Source organism: Oreochromis niloticus, linkage group LG3, assembly GCF_001858045.2.
Source record: "Oreochromis niloticus isolate F11D_XX linkage group LG3, O_niloticus_UMD_NMBU, whole genome shotgun sequence".
NCBI lineage: Eukaryota > Metazoa > Chordata > Actinopteri > Cichliformes > Cichlidae > Oreochromis > Oreochromis niloticus.
The window spans coordinates 25764833-25778659 of NC_031967.2; the positions used below are offsets into that span (position 1 = coordinate 25764833).

The window sequence follows — 13827 nt, forward strand, 5'->3', positions numbered from 1 at the left end:
GGCATACATGGAATTCTTATTCAATTTAAGTTCTTTATTGTCCCACAAGGGGAATGCCATAACCAAGTGGCCGGCATAGTATATAGAAACATCTTTGCCAAGTATGGCCTGGAAGTTCCAAGCTCAAAATGGGAGAACCCCCATAGGGTGATCTAGAATTACAGAGTTAAGATCCCATGGGACTTCAAGATACTGACGCACAAAATGGTGATGGCTAACCAACCGGACCTAGTGTTGTAGACAAGCAAAGGAAGATGGTCGTAGTGATAGACGTAGCAATACCGAATGACAGCAACACCAGAAAGGAGGAACATGAGAAGCTCGAGAAGTACCAAGGGCTCAGAAAAGAGCTCAACAAGATGTGGAAGGTGAAAGTAACAGTGGCCCCAGTGGTAATTGGAGCACTAGGTGCAGTGACCCCCGAGCTAGGCAAGTGGCTCCAGCAGATCCCGGGAACAGCATCTGAGATCTCTGTCGAGAAGAGTGCAGTCCTAGGAACAGCAAAAATATTGGGCAAAACCCTCAAGTTCCCAGGCCTCTGATTGAGGACCCGATCTTGAAGGATAGACCGCCCGCAGGGGTGAGATGGAAAATAATGTAAAATAGGCTGGCAATCCTCCAAAAGTTGATTCTGTTCATCTGGACGTAGCTTTTTCAGTGGGAGAAACACTTCGTCACTCATCCAAGTGACTTTTTCAGTCTCAGCTGACTGCAGGTTTCCCCAATCTTATAAACAGTTCATTTGCATAATGACTGAAACCAGCCCACTGAAGGAACAATGGGCTCGGAGGTCACCTTCATCATAATTATGCAAATTCTGACCATTGATCAAAAACCACTGATCAAGGCCCACTGATCAATGTCCATGAGTACCATTCACAGAGAGTTGGGGGATGGCTGCAACCACAGCATTGTAAGATGGTGAAAGATGTACCCTTAGGCCCCCTCCTCGATTTAGAGATGGTCTTTCCCTTTTCACGTAAATGGCCTCCTTGACTCCACTCTCAAACCAGCGTTCCTCCCTGTCCAGGATGTGTACATCCTCATCATTGAAAGAGTGTCCACTGGCCTGTAGGTGTAAATAGACTGCAGAGTCCTGGCCTGACGAGGTAGCTCTTCTGTGTTGTGCCATCCGCTTTGCCAAAGGTTGTTTGGTTCCCCGATGTATACATCCTGGCAATCCTCCTGGCACTTAACAGCGTACACTATGTTACTCTGTTTGTGTCGGGGGACCCGATCTTTGGGGTACCCCAATTTTTGGGGGCTGGTAATAAATCAAAGGGGAATTTGATTTGTAACATAGTCTAATATATCCGATTTGCAATTACTCATTTCTACTAAACGACTTAGTGAATGTTTAAAGTGTCGTCAGTACTGTAAGAAAAAATAAACAATTCCTAAGACAATTGACAGTCTAATGTACTTTGAACTGTAAATTAATGGCAGATATACCCAGGGCCACACTGACAGCAGGAACAACAATCATACCAGTAGGGGGCAGTGTGACACTGACCTGCTCTGTGCAGAGCTCTGATGGATGGAAATATGAGTGGTTCAGACGAACCCAAAGAACCTCTGAAGTTCCAATCAGAGATCAACAAAACAGAGATATCAGAGTATCTCAAGGAGGAATCTACTGCTGCAGAGGAACAAGAGGAAACCCAGTTTACTACACTTATGAAAGTTATGAGACCATTGAGATAACCTGTGAGTTCAGTAATTTAGTTTGAAATATACATTCACTCATGATTATCAAACATACAATTTGAAGTTTTCTGTGTTGATTTCATATTTCTATTTGTATCTCAACTGTTAATATGTGTAAACAGTTTCCAATAAAGTTGTTGTAAAACAACGACCCAACTGGCCTCAGATATTCAGAGGTGAGACGATCACTCTGACATGTGAGGTGCAGGAAGGAGGTGAAACCACTGAGTGGGAGTATGAATGGAGAGGACCCAGGACACCCACACAGTGGACACACAATAATGATGTGACATTCATAGTTTCTGAGTCCAGCAGTGGAGACTACATGTGTAAGAGTCGACGCAGAGATGACTCATATTCTTCAACAGAGTGGAGTGAAGCCTTCACATTGTCAGTATCAAGTAAGTCATGTTTGTTGTGTGATCTCCATTTGACAAATGTCATAATGGTCAGCACAGGATGAATTCAATGGTCTACAAAGCATGTTCCATTGTTAGTCAGACAAAGAGCTGCAGCTGATAGTAGCCTCATTGTAGACAGTTTGTCACCACTTTGTGTCATCAACTTTCAGCTGGTATAAAGAAACAACAACCCAACCAGGCCTCAGATATCCACAGGTGATGATGAGTTCAATGGCCTACAAAGCATGTTACACTGTAGGTGTGTTTTTAAACGAGATCCAAGAACAGCGAGTGAAGGAGCCTGTCTGATGTGCAACGGCAAATTTTTCCACAAATATGGAACCGAGTCATAGTTAATTTAACCTGGAAATAGAAACAGTTTGTAAAAATGTGTTTTTATTAGTACATGTTGAGATATTTGACATGTTTAGATAGTCTCACTCTTAAAGTTCATCATAAATATTTGTGAGTCAACATTTTAGTGACATTGAATTCAGAGTTAAGAGACGAAACATTGAGAGAAAATCTTTGTTGAACAGATAAACCCCGTCCTGTCCTCACTGTGTCTCCATCATGGCTGAGTCCTGGAGCCTCAGTAACTCTGAACTGTGAGGTTGAACATCCGTCTGCAGGATGGAGCTTCTACTGGTATAAAGCTGTTCCTGATCTATCAGAGAAATCCTCCAGTTATGAGCTGCTACCTGATGGCAGTGGGACTGCACAGGACTCCTACATCATTCATGGACAGACACACACAGCAGGATATGTGTGCAGAGCTGGAAGAGGAGACCCAGAGTATCACACTGATCACAGTCAACCAAAGTTTGTCTGGTCTGCAGGTCAGTTTGATTCTCTTATAACCAGTGCAGCTGTTTTTTACCTCCAAAGGTCACCCAAAGGAAAATTGAATCTTTTCATTTCTGATTGTGATTAATGTCTTTATTTAAAACTTGTTTAATGTTTAGCTCCGTGGAATAAGTAGGCGAACCTATGCCGTATGGCTAGGCACCAGTCCGACCTGTGGCCCTTTGCTGCTTGTCTTTCCCTTTCACTCTCCTACTTTCACTTTCCTGTCTCTCTACACTGTCACTATCAAAAAAATAAAGAAACTTTGTTAACTAGTTAACGGCTCTGACAAATATGAGGAAAACACTGACAGATAAGGAGAGGTAATTGTTGCCATTAAAAAAAAAATCCTAACATCTGTGATCTTTGTCTCTTCACTGCATGTTGTTTCCAGATGTTCATTCAGCAGCGTCTCTCACAGTGAGTCCTGACAGAGTGCAACACTTCACCTCTGACTCTGTCTCACTGACCTGTGAGGGAAACTTCACTGAGTGGAGAGTGAGGAAGTTCTCTGAGGACGGCCGACTGTACTCTGACTGTAGGAGAATGACTGGATCCACATGTAACATCAACACATCAAAGTCAGATACTGCAGTGTACTGGTGTGAGTCTGGATCAGGAGAGTTCAGCAGTGCAGTCAACATCACTGTACAGAGTATGTTATTATACATTCATCATGTTCTTTTGGTCGTTTTTTCCCCCGTTTATGTTATTTATTACCTCACAGTGTTTCCCCACTACACTGCTGTATAAAAGTAAATCTGTCAGGAAAAGACAAAAAGTGGGACATTTAGGCAATTTTAAGTCTTATTTTAGCTCGACCTTTATCGGTGAAGAAACAGTAAATGTCATGAAAAAAAGGAAAATACTTTTTCATAAATCTGCTAGAGTTGGGTTCTCCATGGCATAGAGTTTTCAGAGTACCAAATATTCCTTTTTAACATATATACTAAAAAAAAAAAAAATTAATAAAAAGAAAATTGTAAACTCAACAGAAACCCAGCAAATCAGAGTACATCTAAAATAAGACATCATGTTCGTCTTTTCCTGTGTGGCTGTGTTTGATCTGTGCTACTGCATAAACAGAAGCAGCTGGTGAGTAGACAGATTTGATTTGGAAACAGCCCGTGTCTTATGAGATTAACGTTTCATGTCTAAGGCACTATATTTTTATAGTTCATATGTGTATTTGGTAAGAAAAAGTTCCCTTTAGGAAATGTACAGTAGTTCTTCAACTCAACACAACCCTAACCTTCAGAAACCTTCAAAAAGCAGAAGGTCACCAAAATCACATCTGCTTTTTTTTTAATGAAGGTTACCAGCTAACAGGAACATTTTGATTGTATCACAGATGATGGTAATGTTCCTATCCTGGTGAGTCCTGTTCATCCTGTGACTGAGGGAGCTTCTGTTAGTCTGAGCTGCAGTTTGAGAACACAAAAAATACTTTCCAATGTGTTTTTCTATCACAATGACAAACTTATTCAAAATGATCCCCGAGGGGAGCTGAAGATCTCTGCAGTGTCAAAGTCTGATGAAGGTTTCTACAAGTGTCAGTACTCAGGAGGAGAGTCAGCACAGAGCTGGATGTCAGTTAAAGGTGAGCAGGATCAAAACGTGATGGAATTATGTAAATGATTATCATAGCCACCATAAAGCATATTGGTAACACTTTATAATAAGTGCACACTATTAAGCATTAGTTAATCATCTGTTAAGCATTAGTTAATGGTTACTTAATTCTCTCTACAGCATCTACAAAGTATTTCTCATAATCAGTTAATAGTTTACAAGCACTGATTTAAACACTTTATTCATGATTAATAAGCTAATGTACAACACTTTTTATTAATTATGTTTTCATGTTCTAAAACTCATTGATTAATCATTTATAAACACTACTCTGCATCAGTTACAAACCACTCATTTCAGGATGTTCAGTGGTATACAAAATCATTGGTAAAAGGTAAGTAGATGGTTAACATACCCTACATAATACTATAAACTCTACATGTACTACACATAGTAGTTTCATACTAGATGTTTTATAAACACTGAATATCAGGGTTATATCAGTCAGCTGCTATAGCTTAACAGATGTCTTACAATACATTTATAACTGTCACTTAAAGGCTGCCAAAGCTGTAACTCACTATTGGCCAACTTCTTTTTCGATAGATTATCTATAAATACTCATAAATACCTTAATAAACTTATTTAGGAAGTTACAAACCATTTGCTACTTGTTAGTAAAGTATCTTGAGTGAGCCCATCTAAAGTGGGGACCATATATACCTTACAACCTATTTATAGATGTGAAAGTTTTTAAAGTACATTGTAACAAAAAATAAATGACAACACACAGGGTAGATCCACAATGCACTGTATTTTTAAGATGCCAATCACAAAAACATGAGAACAATGCTTACAGATTGGACACACAAATATAAAAAGTATCATAAACTATCAGCTAATATTTGAGGTAATACAGAACACAGCTGGATGCAAACTATATGACCTGTAGCTCTTTACATAAAGTTTTCAAATAACATTTTCAAAAAGAAAAAAAAAAGCAGTAGCAACATTAACTTTTAGAATTATCTGTATTTTTTGGAAATGTCATATATCAGTCTCCCCAATGTACCATTTTTGTGCTAGAGCCACTCGTTCCACTCAATAACTGTAAGGTGTTCTGACAGTAGTCTATCATTTCTGTTACCCCTGAGTCTCCAGATTTGCTCCTTGTAAGACCTCCAGGCTCTCTCCAGATGTTGGGTATGGGCACCTGTACGAGGGTCAACATACCACCTGCTGTGGTTAACAGTATGGTGTTCATACCCTAAATTTGGGAGTACACAATAGGCCCGCCATTCATCACTTATCACTGAGGAACCAATCCGGACATGAAGGGTAATCGCAGGAACAAGATGTCTTCGAGATCTTTTCTCCACAAGTCGCAAGATAGGCCTTGTTTTCCCTCGATGTTTTATGCCCAGCATTCCAAAGACCCACTTTCTTCTTTTCCATCCCCCAGCCATTCTTCCTCTCCCATACTGATGCAGTAACAAAAAAATGAAAAAAAAAAAAAAGACTAAATGATACTATGAAAGGTTGATAAATACATAGATGTAATATTAAATTACAGTCACAAAAACTTACCTTTCGTTTGTGACGAAAGTGACTCTCATCAATCACAACAAACTCCCTTCGGCCACCAATCTGCTGACCTGTACGACGTCTCAATCTTTGAACTGCAGCCACACATACCCTCCTTATTTTTTTGGACATTTTACTAAGTGTTGCTGTGCTGCCTGCAATGGTGTCATCTATCATGTCGATTTGACGTAATCGCAGACCCTGAGAAAATCTTGAGAGAAAAAAAACCATCCTTACAAAGAGTAATTTAAACCTATTTCGTTATTTTTTTCTGTAGTGTTTAAGCTCACCTGTAGATAAATTGCATCCAGCGTTGAAGTGAGACTTTAGAACGGCTGAAAAGTGACTTGTGTCTGACGGAGGTTTGTTTGACGTGTCCACCATGTGCTGCTCCACGACAGATCCTATTTTCAAAATAGTAACATGAAAAATGTATGTTTAATTACATGCAATAAGTATTTATTTAAACTAAACTTAATGTGCACTTGCAGACAAATTTTGTCATTCTTTGTTTTGTTTAATTGTAGCCTTCAATTTACCATTGTGTCTTTTTATCAAATAAGAAAAATGTGATAAAAGGGACTCTGTGTAGTTGTAATGTTAATGACAAGTCTTTAAGGTGATAATCTAACTGACTTCACTTGCGTTAATTTGCCAGACCACGCGCTTTAAATGAAACCACTGTTAGCTCCGTTTTAAGGAGAATTTTGGTGTGAAAACAAATAATACTAATAAATTTTACAGTAAGTGTGTCACTTCGTATGAGGTTGAGTCTAAAAACATAATATGAAAATTAATATAGATATCTTACCAAGCATATTGGTCTCGGTTGTTCACCCTTTTCTTCAGTTCCATTTTCTGCTGGCAGACTTTGCATTTTATTTTTCTTTTAAGTAGCTTTTTCCTCTGAAGATATTTTATAAGCTTCAGTGGGCCTCTTTTCGAAATCTCCTCGTTAATTAGTTTTTTCAGTCGTGTGAGATTTCCCATTTTTTAGCCAGTTTGTTGTTAAGCCAACAGAGGAAGCCGCGCTTTTGCTGCTTCCTGCTTCCTACATGACCAATAGGAGACCGCGATGCTGTGACCTCTCACCTGTAGGTCATAATCAAGTTGGAGTAATGGCTTCCTCTGTGAACACGACAAGCCTCGAGCGATCTACCGGCATGCGAACCGGGCAAAAAGGGGGAATAATAACGTGGACAAGATGGATGTTCGTGTTACCAGTGGTGAGTATTTTTTTTTTTACCTCATTGTATTACCGTATTCCATTGTAAACACCCACCGCCTATTAGCAGGTAGCTTTTCGTTAGCTGCTATTAGGCGATTAGCTTAGCTTAGCTTTTAGCTACATTTCAAATTTAGAAATCGGCAAAAACACAGTTCAATTTATTTTATTAGTTGTTTCTTGTGGCTCAAGAATTAAATGAGGATTATCGCCTTTGGTGTTACTCTGGGCTGTAACTTAAAATTGTGCTTTCTCTAATTTAGTTTGTCAGGCCTTCTCCAGCTATTTTGCTGCATTTCTATGCAATATAAATTCACAATAAATGCTCTACATTGTACAATCTAATGCACTATGTTTGAAATACGTTAATATATAATTATAGTCAAATTGGCCAGTTTCTAAATACATAACTCATTATGTTTTGTAATATTGCCAGTGTAGGCTATTTATCAATCACTGTAATGCTTTTACTGTTATTTAAATTCTACAAAGTGTACATCATTATTATTATTATTGTATTTGTTTTATTAATTTTATTTATAGCCAAGTCTCATTTTGTTTTTAATTTTCTCTAGGTGTGACTGTTGCCCCACCTGCACAGCTGGCAGACAGAAGAAAATCACAAGAGTTGGAGATCTGTAAGATGAGGCTAGAGTGGCAAAAGGATAAGACTGATGAGCTCACCAAAGAAAGAGACTATCTAAAGGAGCAATTAGCAGCATGTAAGTCCACTCTTAAAAACATTACATAGCTTGTCACATACTTGCTCTGCTTGAGCACTTACGCAAGCATTCTGTTGAGTAATTTTGTGTTGTCTTTTTAACTGTTTTACTAGCTCTCTCAAAGGAACCCACAAGTTCTGTCCAGGATTCCAGTGAGGTATTGAGCATATCTTCACCGTCCTCTGATGGGTCTTTTGATGAGAGTTCTAACTCCTCCATGAGCACAACTTCATCAGATGAAGACAGGAAGAAGAAGAAGAAGAAGGGCAAAGCAAAAAAGCACAAGAAGTCAAAGAAACATGACCAAAAACAAAGAACAAGAGGTAAAGTGATTAACTCAACAGTTTGATTTTGCATGCGGTGTGTTACGTTACTACACTATTACATTACATTAATGATTATGTTCTCTCAATTGCAGTCCAGAATCCTAAGCAAGTGGTCACCCGGTATAACAAGATTTTGAGGCTGTTCAAAAGAGGAGGCACCATGTCTGCTGCCTTTAAACGTCTGGGAGTGGACCGGAACACAATTGTGGCAACTGCTCCAATTGCTGAGCTATTCATTGTTGCACCTGAGAGGTATAAGGAATTAGAAAAAAACAAGCAGGGACAGAAACTTTCATTGTTTGCTACACAGTGTGCTGCAGCAATCAGTGCAGATCCAGAAACAGAGGAAAAATTCAAAGCGTATAAGTCTTCAGGGAAGTTGCTTCCTCTTAAAACAAAGAAAGATTAGATCTTTGTTTTTTTTACATGGTGAAATGTGGTGAGAGTCCACCATTGTTAACAGCTTAAAAAAATACAAGTTATGTATTCTGTTTGATTGGTCAATTGTTTGTTTAAAAAGATGACACTTTTGATTTTTTGGTTTGTATGTTTTTTATTATTATTTTACTTTTATACATTCTGTAGTTTTATTTTAATGATCACACATGTGATACACTTAATGTAAAGAGCTACAGGTCATATAGTTTGCATCCAGCCGTGTTCTGTATTACCTCAAATATTAGCTGATAGTTTATGATACTTTTTATATTTGTGTGTCCAATCTGTAAGCATTGTTCTCATGTTTTTGTGATTGGCATCTTAAAAATACAGTGCATTGTGGATCTACCCTGTGTGTTGTCATTTATTTTTTGTTACAATGTACTTTAAAAACTTTCACATCTATAAATAGGTTGTAAGGTATATATGGTCCCCACTTTAGATGGGCTCACTCAAGATACTTTACTAACAAGTAGCAAATGGTTTGTAACTTCTTAAATAAGTTTATTAAGGTATTTATGAGTATTTATAGATAATCTATCGAAAAAGAAGTTGGCCAATAGTGAGTTACAGCTTTGGCAGCCTTTAAGTGACAGTTATAAATGTATTGTAAGACATCTGTTAAGCTATAGCAGCTGACTGATGTAACCCTGATATTCAGTGTTTATAAAACATCTAGTATGAAACTACTATGTGTAGTACATGTAGAGTTTATAGTATTATGTAGGGTATGTTAACCATCTACTTACCTTTTACCAATGATTTTGTATACCACTGAACATCCTGAAATGAGTGGTTTGTAACTGATGCAGAGTAGTGTTTATAAATGATTAATCAATGAGTTTTAGAACATGAAAACATAATTAATAAAAAGTGTTGTACATTAGCTTATTAATCATGAATAAAGTGTTTAAATCAGTGCTTGTAAACTATTAACTGATTATGAGAAATACTTTGTAGATGCTGTAGAGAGAATTAAGTAACCATTAACTAATGCTTAACAGATGATTAACTAATGCTTAATAGTGTGCACTTATTAATGAGTATGTGTTTGTCTTTCTTTCACCTGACTCTACTTTCGTAAGAATATTTTTAGAAAGATTTCTCAAGTCTCTAAATGTTTACTGCTAATCTTTACAGTCACAGTAGCTCCATCAGGATCTAAAAGGACTTCATGTCCTGTGTGGTTGGTTGTTGGACTGGTTTGTGGAGTCTCTCTTCTTATTATTTTCCTGCTCGGAATGTATCGCTATAGAAAGGCGAAGGGTGAGACATTTTTACAAATACACCAACATATGATGATGTCATGGCACATAATAGAAGTAAAATAATTTGCACTGAGAGAAACAATACTTTTTTTTTCTCTTTTAACAGATTTATGCTTCACTGGGTTGGTATAAAACTTTATATTCCTATTTTCACTCTAAACATTCAGCAGTGTTTTCTTTTACTGTGCTGAATTTACTGCACGGTGTTATTATCTGTGTATTTGTTATGTTTTCATTAGGCCGATCCAGTCGGACATCAACAGTCAAGACTCCACCAGAAATCATGGAGACAATCAGACTGAAACACATGAGTACAAATCTCTTCACCCTGGTGAGTCATAAAACCAAAGTTTAGCATTAATAATTAGTCTTCATAAAGGATAGTAGTTCTGGTCAACTTTTTTTCAAAGACCATTAATCAAGGGCAAAAATCCAGAACACAAAAAGTTTGGAAAAAAAAATCAAGTTAAATTAATTTGGTGTGTTTGCACTTTAACAAAAATATGTAATTGCTATAATACATTAAACTCTAACATCATACTCTGACCTTGGCTTTTTAAGGTGAATATGAACTCTATGAAACAGCCCATCACTCAGAAGACACTGCAAATGGTACATGGGATCTTTTGAATAGCACAGAGCAGTTAGAAATATAAATAATTATTCTAAATGTATTGAAATGAAACTCTGACTCTGACTTTACTATCTTTTTCAAGGTGATCATCACATCTATGAAACAATCCAAGACTTGGAAGATACTGCAAATGGTACACATTATCTTTTGAGTATCACAGAGTGGTTACCAGAGGTGGCAAAAGTACAGGAATTCTGTACTTAAGTAGAATTACAGTTACTAGTGTTGAAAAATACTCCAGTAAAAGTTGAAGTACTGATTCAACGTCTTTACTCGAGTAAAAATGAAGAAGTACAGGCTCTGAAATGTACTTAAAGTCAAAATGTAAAAATTGCTCTTTGAAGAACGTTTCTACCACCTTTTTTCATGCAAAGCTGAAAACTGAACCTTGTGCTATGTTAATGCAATAATAAAATAATGTTAGTAGATGCAATTACAAACTTTATTTACGTCTAAATTTTAATTCTAATAAAGGAATCGAATTCATTTCTATTGATAGCTCCAGTAGATTTTCTTAATGTACCTGCTGCTCTTTGTGGATTTGAATTCAACAAGATGTCTGCAGATGTGTTATTACTGCTAATTTCTATTCTTTACACTGTTTATGCTTTCTAATATTATACACTATACAACCATCATCTGCTTAATTTCAAATTCATCTTTAATACCCTTTATGCAACCTCTGTGATAATGAGCACCAGTCACACAGTGTTCTTTACTATAAATCCATCACAATACACCAAACTAACCTGTTTAATCTGCACTAAACTGCAGTGGATTTTCATGCAACCTTTAAGAAACACAGTCTACCTCAGTTTGTTTGAAGCAGGTTTCACAATCTGAATAACATAACTTCATATGTACAGACCTGATGTCTGATTTAAAAACATGAACACTTACATGTAAGCTTTAAATTTCCAGTTTATTAAAATTTCACTGAGCAGTCCTTACCTTTAAATCTAACCCTTCTTCTGATAAATACAATGCATTTGAAATTATCTGACACTTAAAAACCGTCCGACAAAGTGCCAAAAACCCCATTAAAAAAACAGCCTACTGTAACCCCTGACTATCACACATGGTTTTGCCTCTTAAAAAATTCAATCATCATCATCATCATCATCATAATACATTTTATTTATTTAAAAGCACCTTTCAAAACACCCAAGGATACTGTACAGCAAATAAAAACAGACATAAAAAACATGAAATACACACAATAATAAGAGTAGCAGATAGAAAGTTTAAGATCAGGGATAGGTTATGAGGAGTAGGCAATTTTAAACAGGTGGGTTTTGAGGTTGGACTTAAAAAGAGGGAATGAGGTGATGTTTCTGAGGTCAGGGGGTAAGGAATTCCAAAGTCGGGGTGCAGAGCGGCTAAAAGCCCTGCCGCCCATAGAAACAAGACGAGAGGAAGGAACAGAAAGAGAAAGGGAGGAGGATGATCTGAGAGTGAGTTACAGTAGTCGATCCAAGAGGTAACGAGGCTATGGACGAGGATAGCAGTGGCATGTGGAGTGAGGAAGGGGCGGAGGCGATTGATGTTACGGAGTTGGAAATATGCTGAGCGAGTGACATTACTGATGTGAGAGTTAAAGGATAATGTACAAAAACAGGATTTCCTTTCATGTGTTACTGTGAAGAACCGTAGTGATGAAATAATAACTTCCCTCAAATGCATAAAACCATAAGTAACAAAGCTGTTTTGAAAATGGGAGTGTGAAGTACAGATGTTAGTTTAAAAAGTAGGGAGTAAAAGAAAAAAGTTGTCAGCAAAAAAACTACAGATACAGATGAAAATTGCACAATGAAGTATTTGTACTTCGTTACTTCTGGTGGTTAGAGATGTATAAACATTTGAATTAAAAACACTAATTCAGATGATAATTTTTTATAATCCTCTAACTAAAAAAATTTACATTTCAGAGGAAGATGAATCACCCGAAGCCACATACTCTCTTATAGAGGTTAAAGACTTTGGGATGAAGAGTGAGTATCCAACATGTGCAATTTAAAATGACAAAAAAGATAAAATACATTTAAAAATCTAGTTGAGAAAGGTTTTCACCTGCAGCACTGAAATACACATTAATTATTTTCTTTTGCTCATTCATCTGATTATCTTAGCAGGGAAGCATCATAAACCACACACGAGTACTCTTTACACTGATGTGGATATGGGAACTGCAGGTAAACTCACAACAGTCATGCACTGAAATGTCTCATTACATTGACAATATTCTTTGACAAGATTAAATGGCCTCACCACATGACATCCTTACTTTTTGTCTTTTTGTGTTTGCCTTACAGGTCAGTGAAGAGAGATGCAGCTGCAGAGCCAAAGAGAAGCATAATATAATCATACTATAATGATCAGAGCATATGCATGATATATGTCTTCCTTACATCCTCTGAGTGAGACACTCTTGATAAAACTTTCCATAAGCATTGCATGGGGCACTGTGAGTGACGTATATGTAAATATTTTACACAAATCTCAGAATCGTATAGAATTATATATTTGACAGTTCGATTGAGCAATAATGGAATATCAGATTAGAGTGGCGTGTCTAATTTAATGTATTTTAGCATCATATTATAGCATATCGTTGTATCTTGTATATCACAGCATATAAATATTTCTAGTTCCTGTCTCCAGTGCAGGGTACACGGATTTGCTAGTATGTAATAATATAGACCCAATACTCTGTTTTTACACAAGGGCACCAATACATTTTTGTGCAGTATAATGTATTATACATTATGTTAACATAAATAAATAGTGTGACTGATACTGTATGCAGTTGAATTTTGTACAGTTTTGAGAAGCTTATACTTCTATGGATTTTTTTTATTTCCAGTCTGTCAGCAGTATTTTTGCTGCATCATGCTGCTGTATATCATATATGTGAACTATAACTGTGAAACCCTATAACACTGAGGTTTATATTTATGATAAATCCTTAGAGTAACAGCCATCACTAGGGGGTGGTGAATTGTTAATCATGAGATTTCCAAATGGACTGTGCTCTATTGAACTGCTTGCAGTGGCATGTTTTGGTTTTCTATCCCCCATTAGCGGGAAGTAAAGGCGCCCTCCGT

General features: G+C 37.1%; 3 protein-coding genes across 3 annotated transcripts in view; 2 read left to right on the forward strand and 1 right to left on the reverse strand.

Moving 5' to 3' along the window:
* LOC109194483 (titin) overlaps positions 1-13827 on the forward strand; it is a 722900-nt gene that overhangs the window by 560955 nt on the left and 148118 nt on the right. The gene's annotated exons all lie outside the window — the stretch shown is intronic.
* Positions 5118-7271, reverse strand: LOC109204463 (uncharacterized). The gene is made up of 4 exons (XM_019365467.2): positions 6922-7271; positions 6401-6514; positions 6114-6321; positions 5118-6007 (listed from the first exon to the last, which is right to left on the reverse strand). The coding sequence occupies exons 1-4, from the start codon at positions 7098-7100 to the stop codon at positions 5609-5611; spliced, it is 900 nt and encodes a 299-aa protein (XP_019221012.1). The 5' UTR covers positions 7101-7271; the 3' UTR covers positions 5118-5608.
* Positions 7287-8847, forward strand: LOC106096638 (coiled-coil domain-containing protein 106-like). Its single transcript, XM_019365475.2, has 4 exons — positions 7287-7336; positions 7911-8057; positions 8171-8380; positions 8476-8847. The coding sequence occupies exons 1-4, from the start codon at positions 7315-7317 to the stop codon at positions 8790-8792; spliced, it is 696 nt and encodes a 231-aa protein (XP_019221020.1). The 5' UTR covers positions 7287-7314; the 3' UTR covers positions 8793-8847.

Bases quoted from the DNA above. Each gene is read 5' to 3' on its own strand.
- LOC109204463 (XM_019365467.2), bottom strand. From the start codon at position 7,100: ATGGGAAATCTCACACGACTGAAAAAACTAATTAACGAGGAGATTTCG. The intron at 6,515-6,921 runs GTAAGATATCTA...TTTTGAAAATAG, and splicing joins AACCGAGACCAATATGCTTG to GATCTGTCGTGGAGCAGCAC. The intron at 6,008-6,113 runs GTAAGTTTTTGT...TTACTGCATCAG, and splicing joins ACTTTCGTCACAAACGAAAG to TATGGGAGAGGAAGAATGGC.
- LOC106096638 (XM_019365475.2), top strand. From the start codon at position 7,315: ATGGATGTTCGTGTTACCAGTG. The intron at 8,058-8,170 runs GTAAGTCCACTC...CTGTTTTACTAG, and splicing joins AAAGGAGCAATTAGCAGCAT to CTCTCTCAAAGGAACCCACA. The intron at 8,381-8,475 runs GTAAAGTGATTA...TCTCAATTGCAG, and splicing joins CCAAAAACAAAGAACAAGAG to TCCAGAATCCTAAGCAAGTG.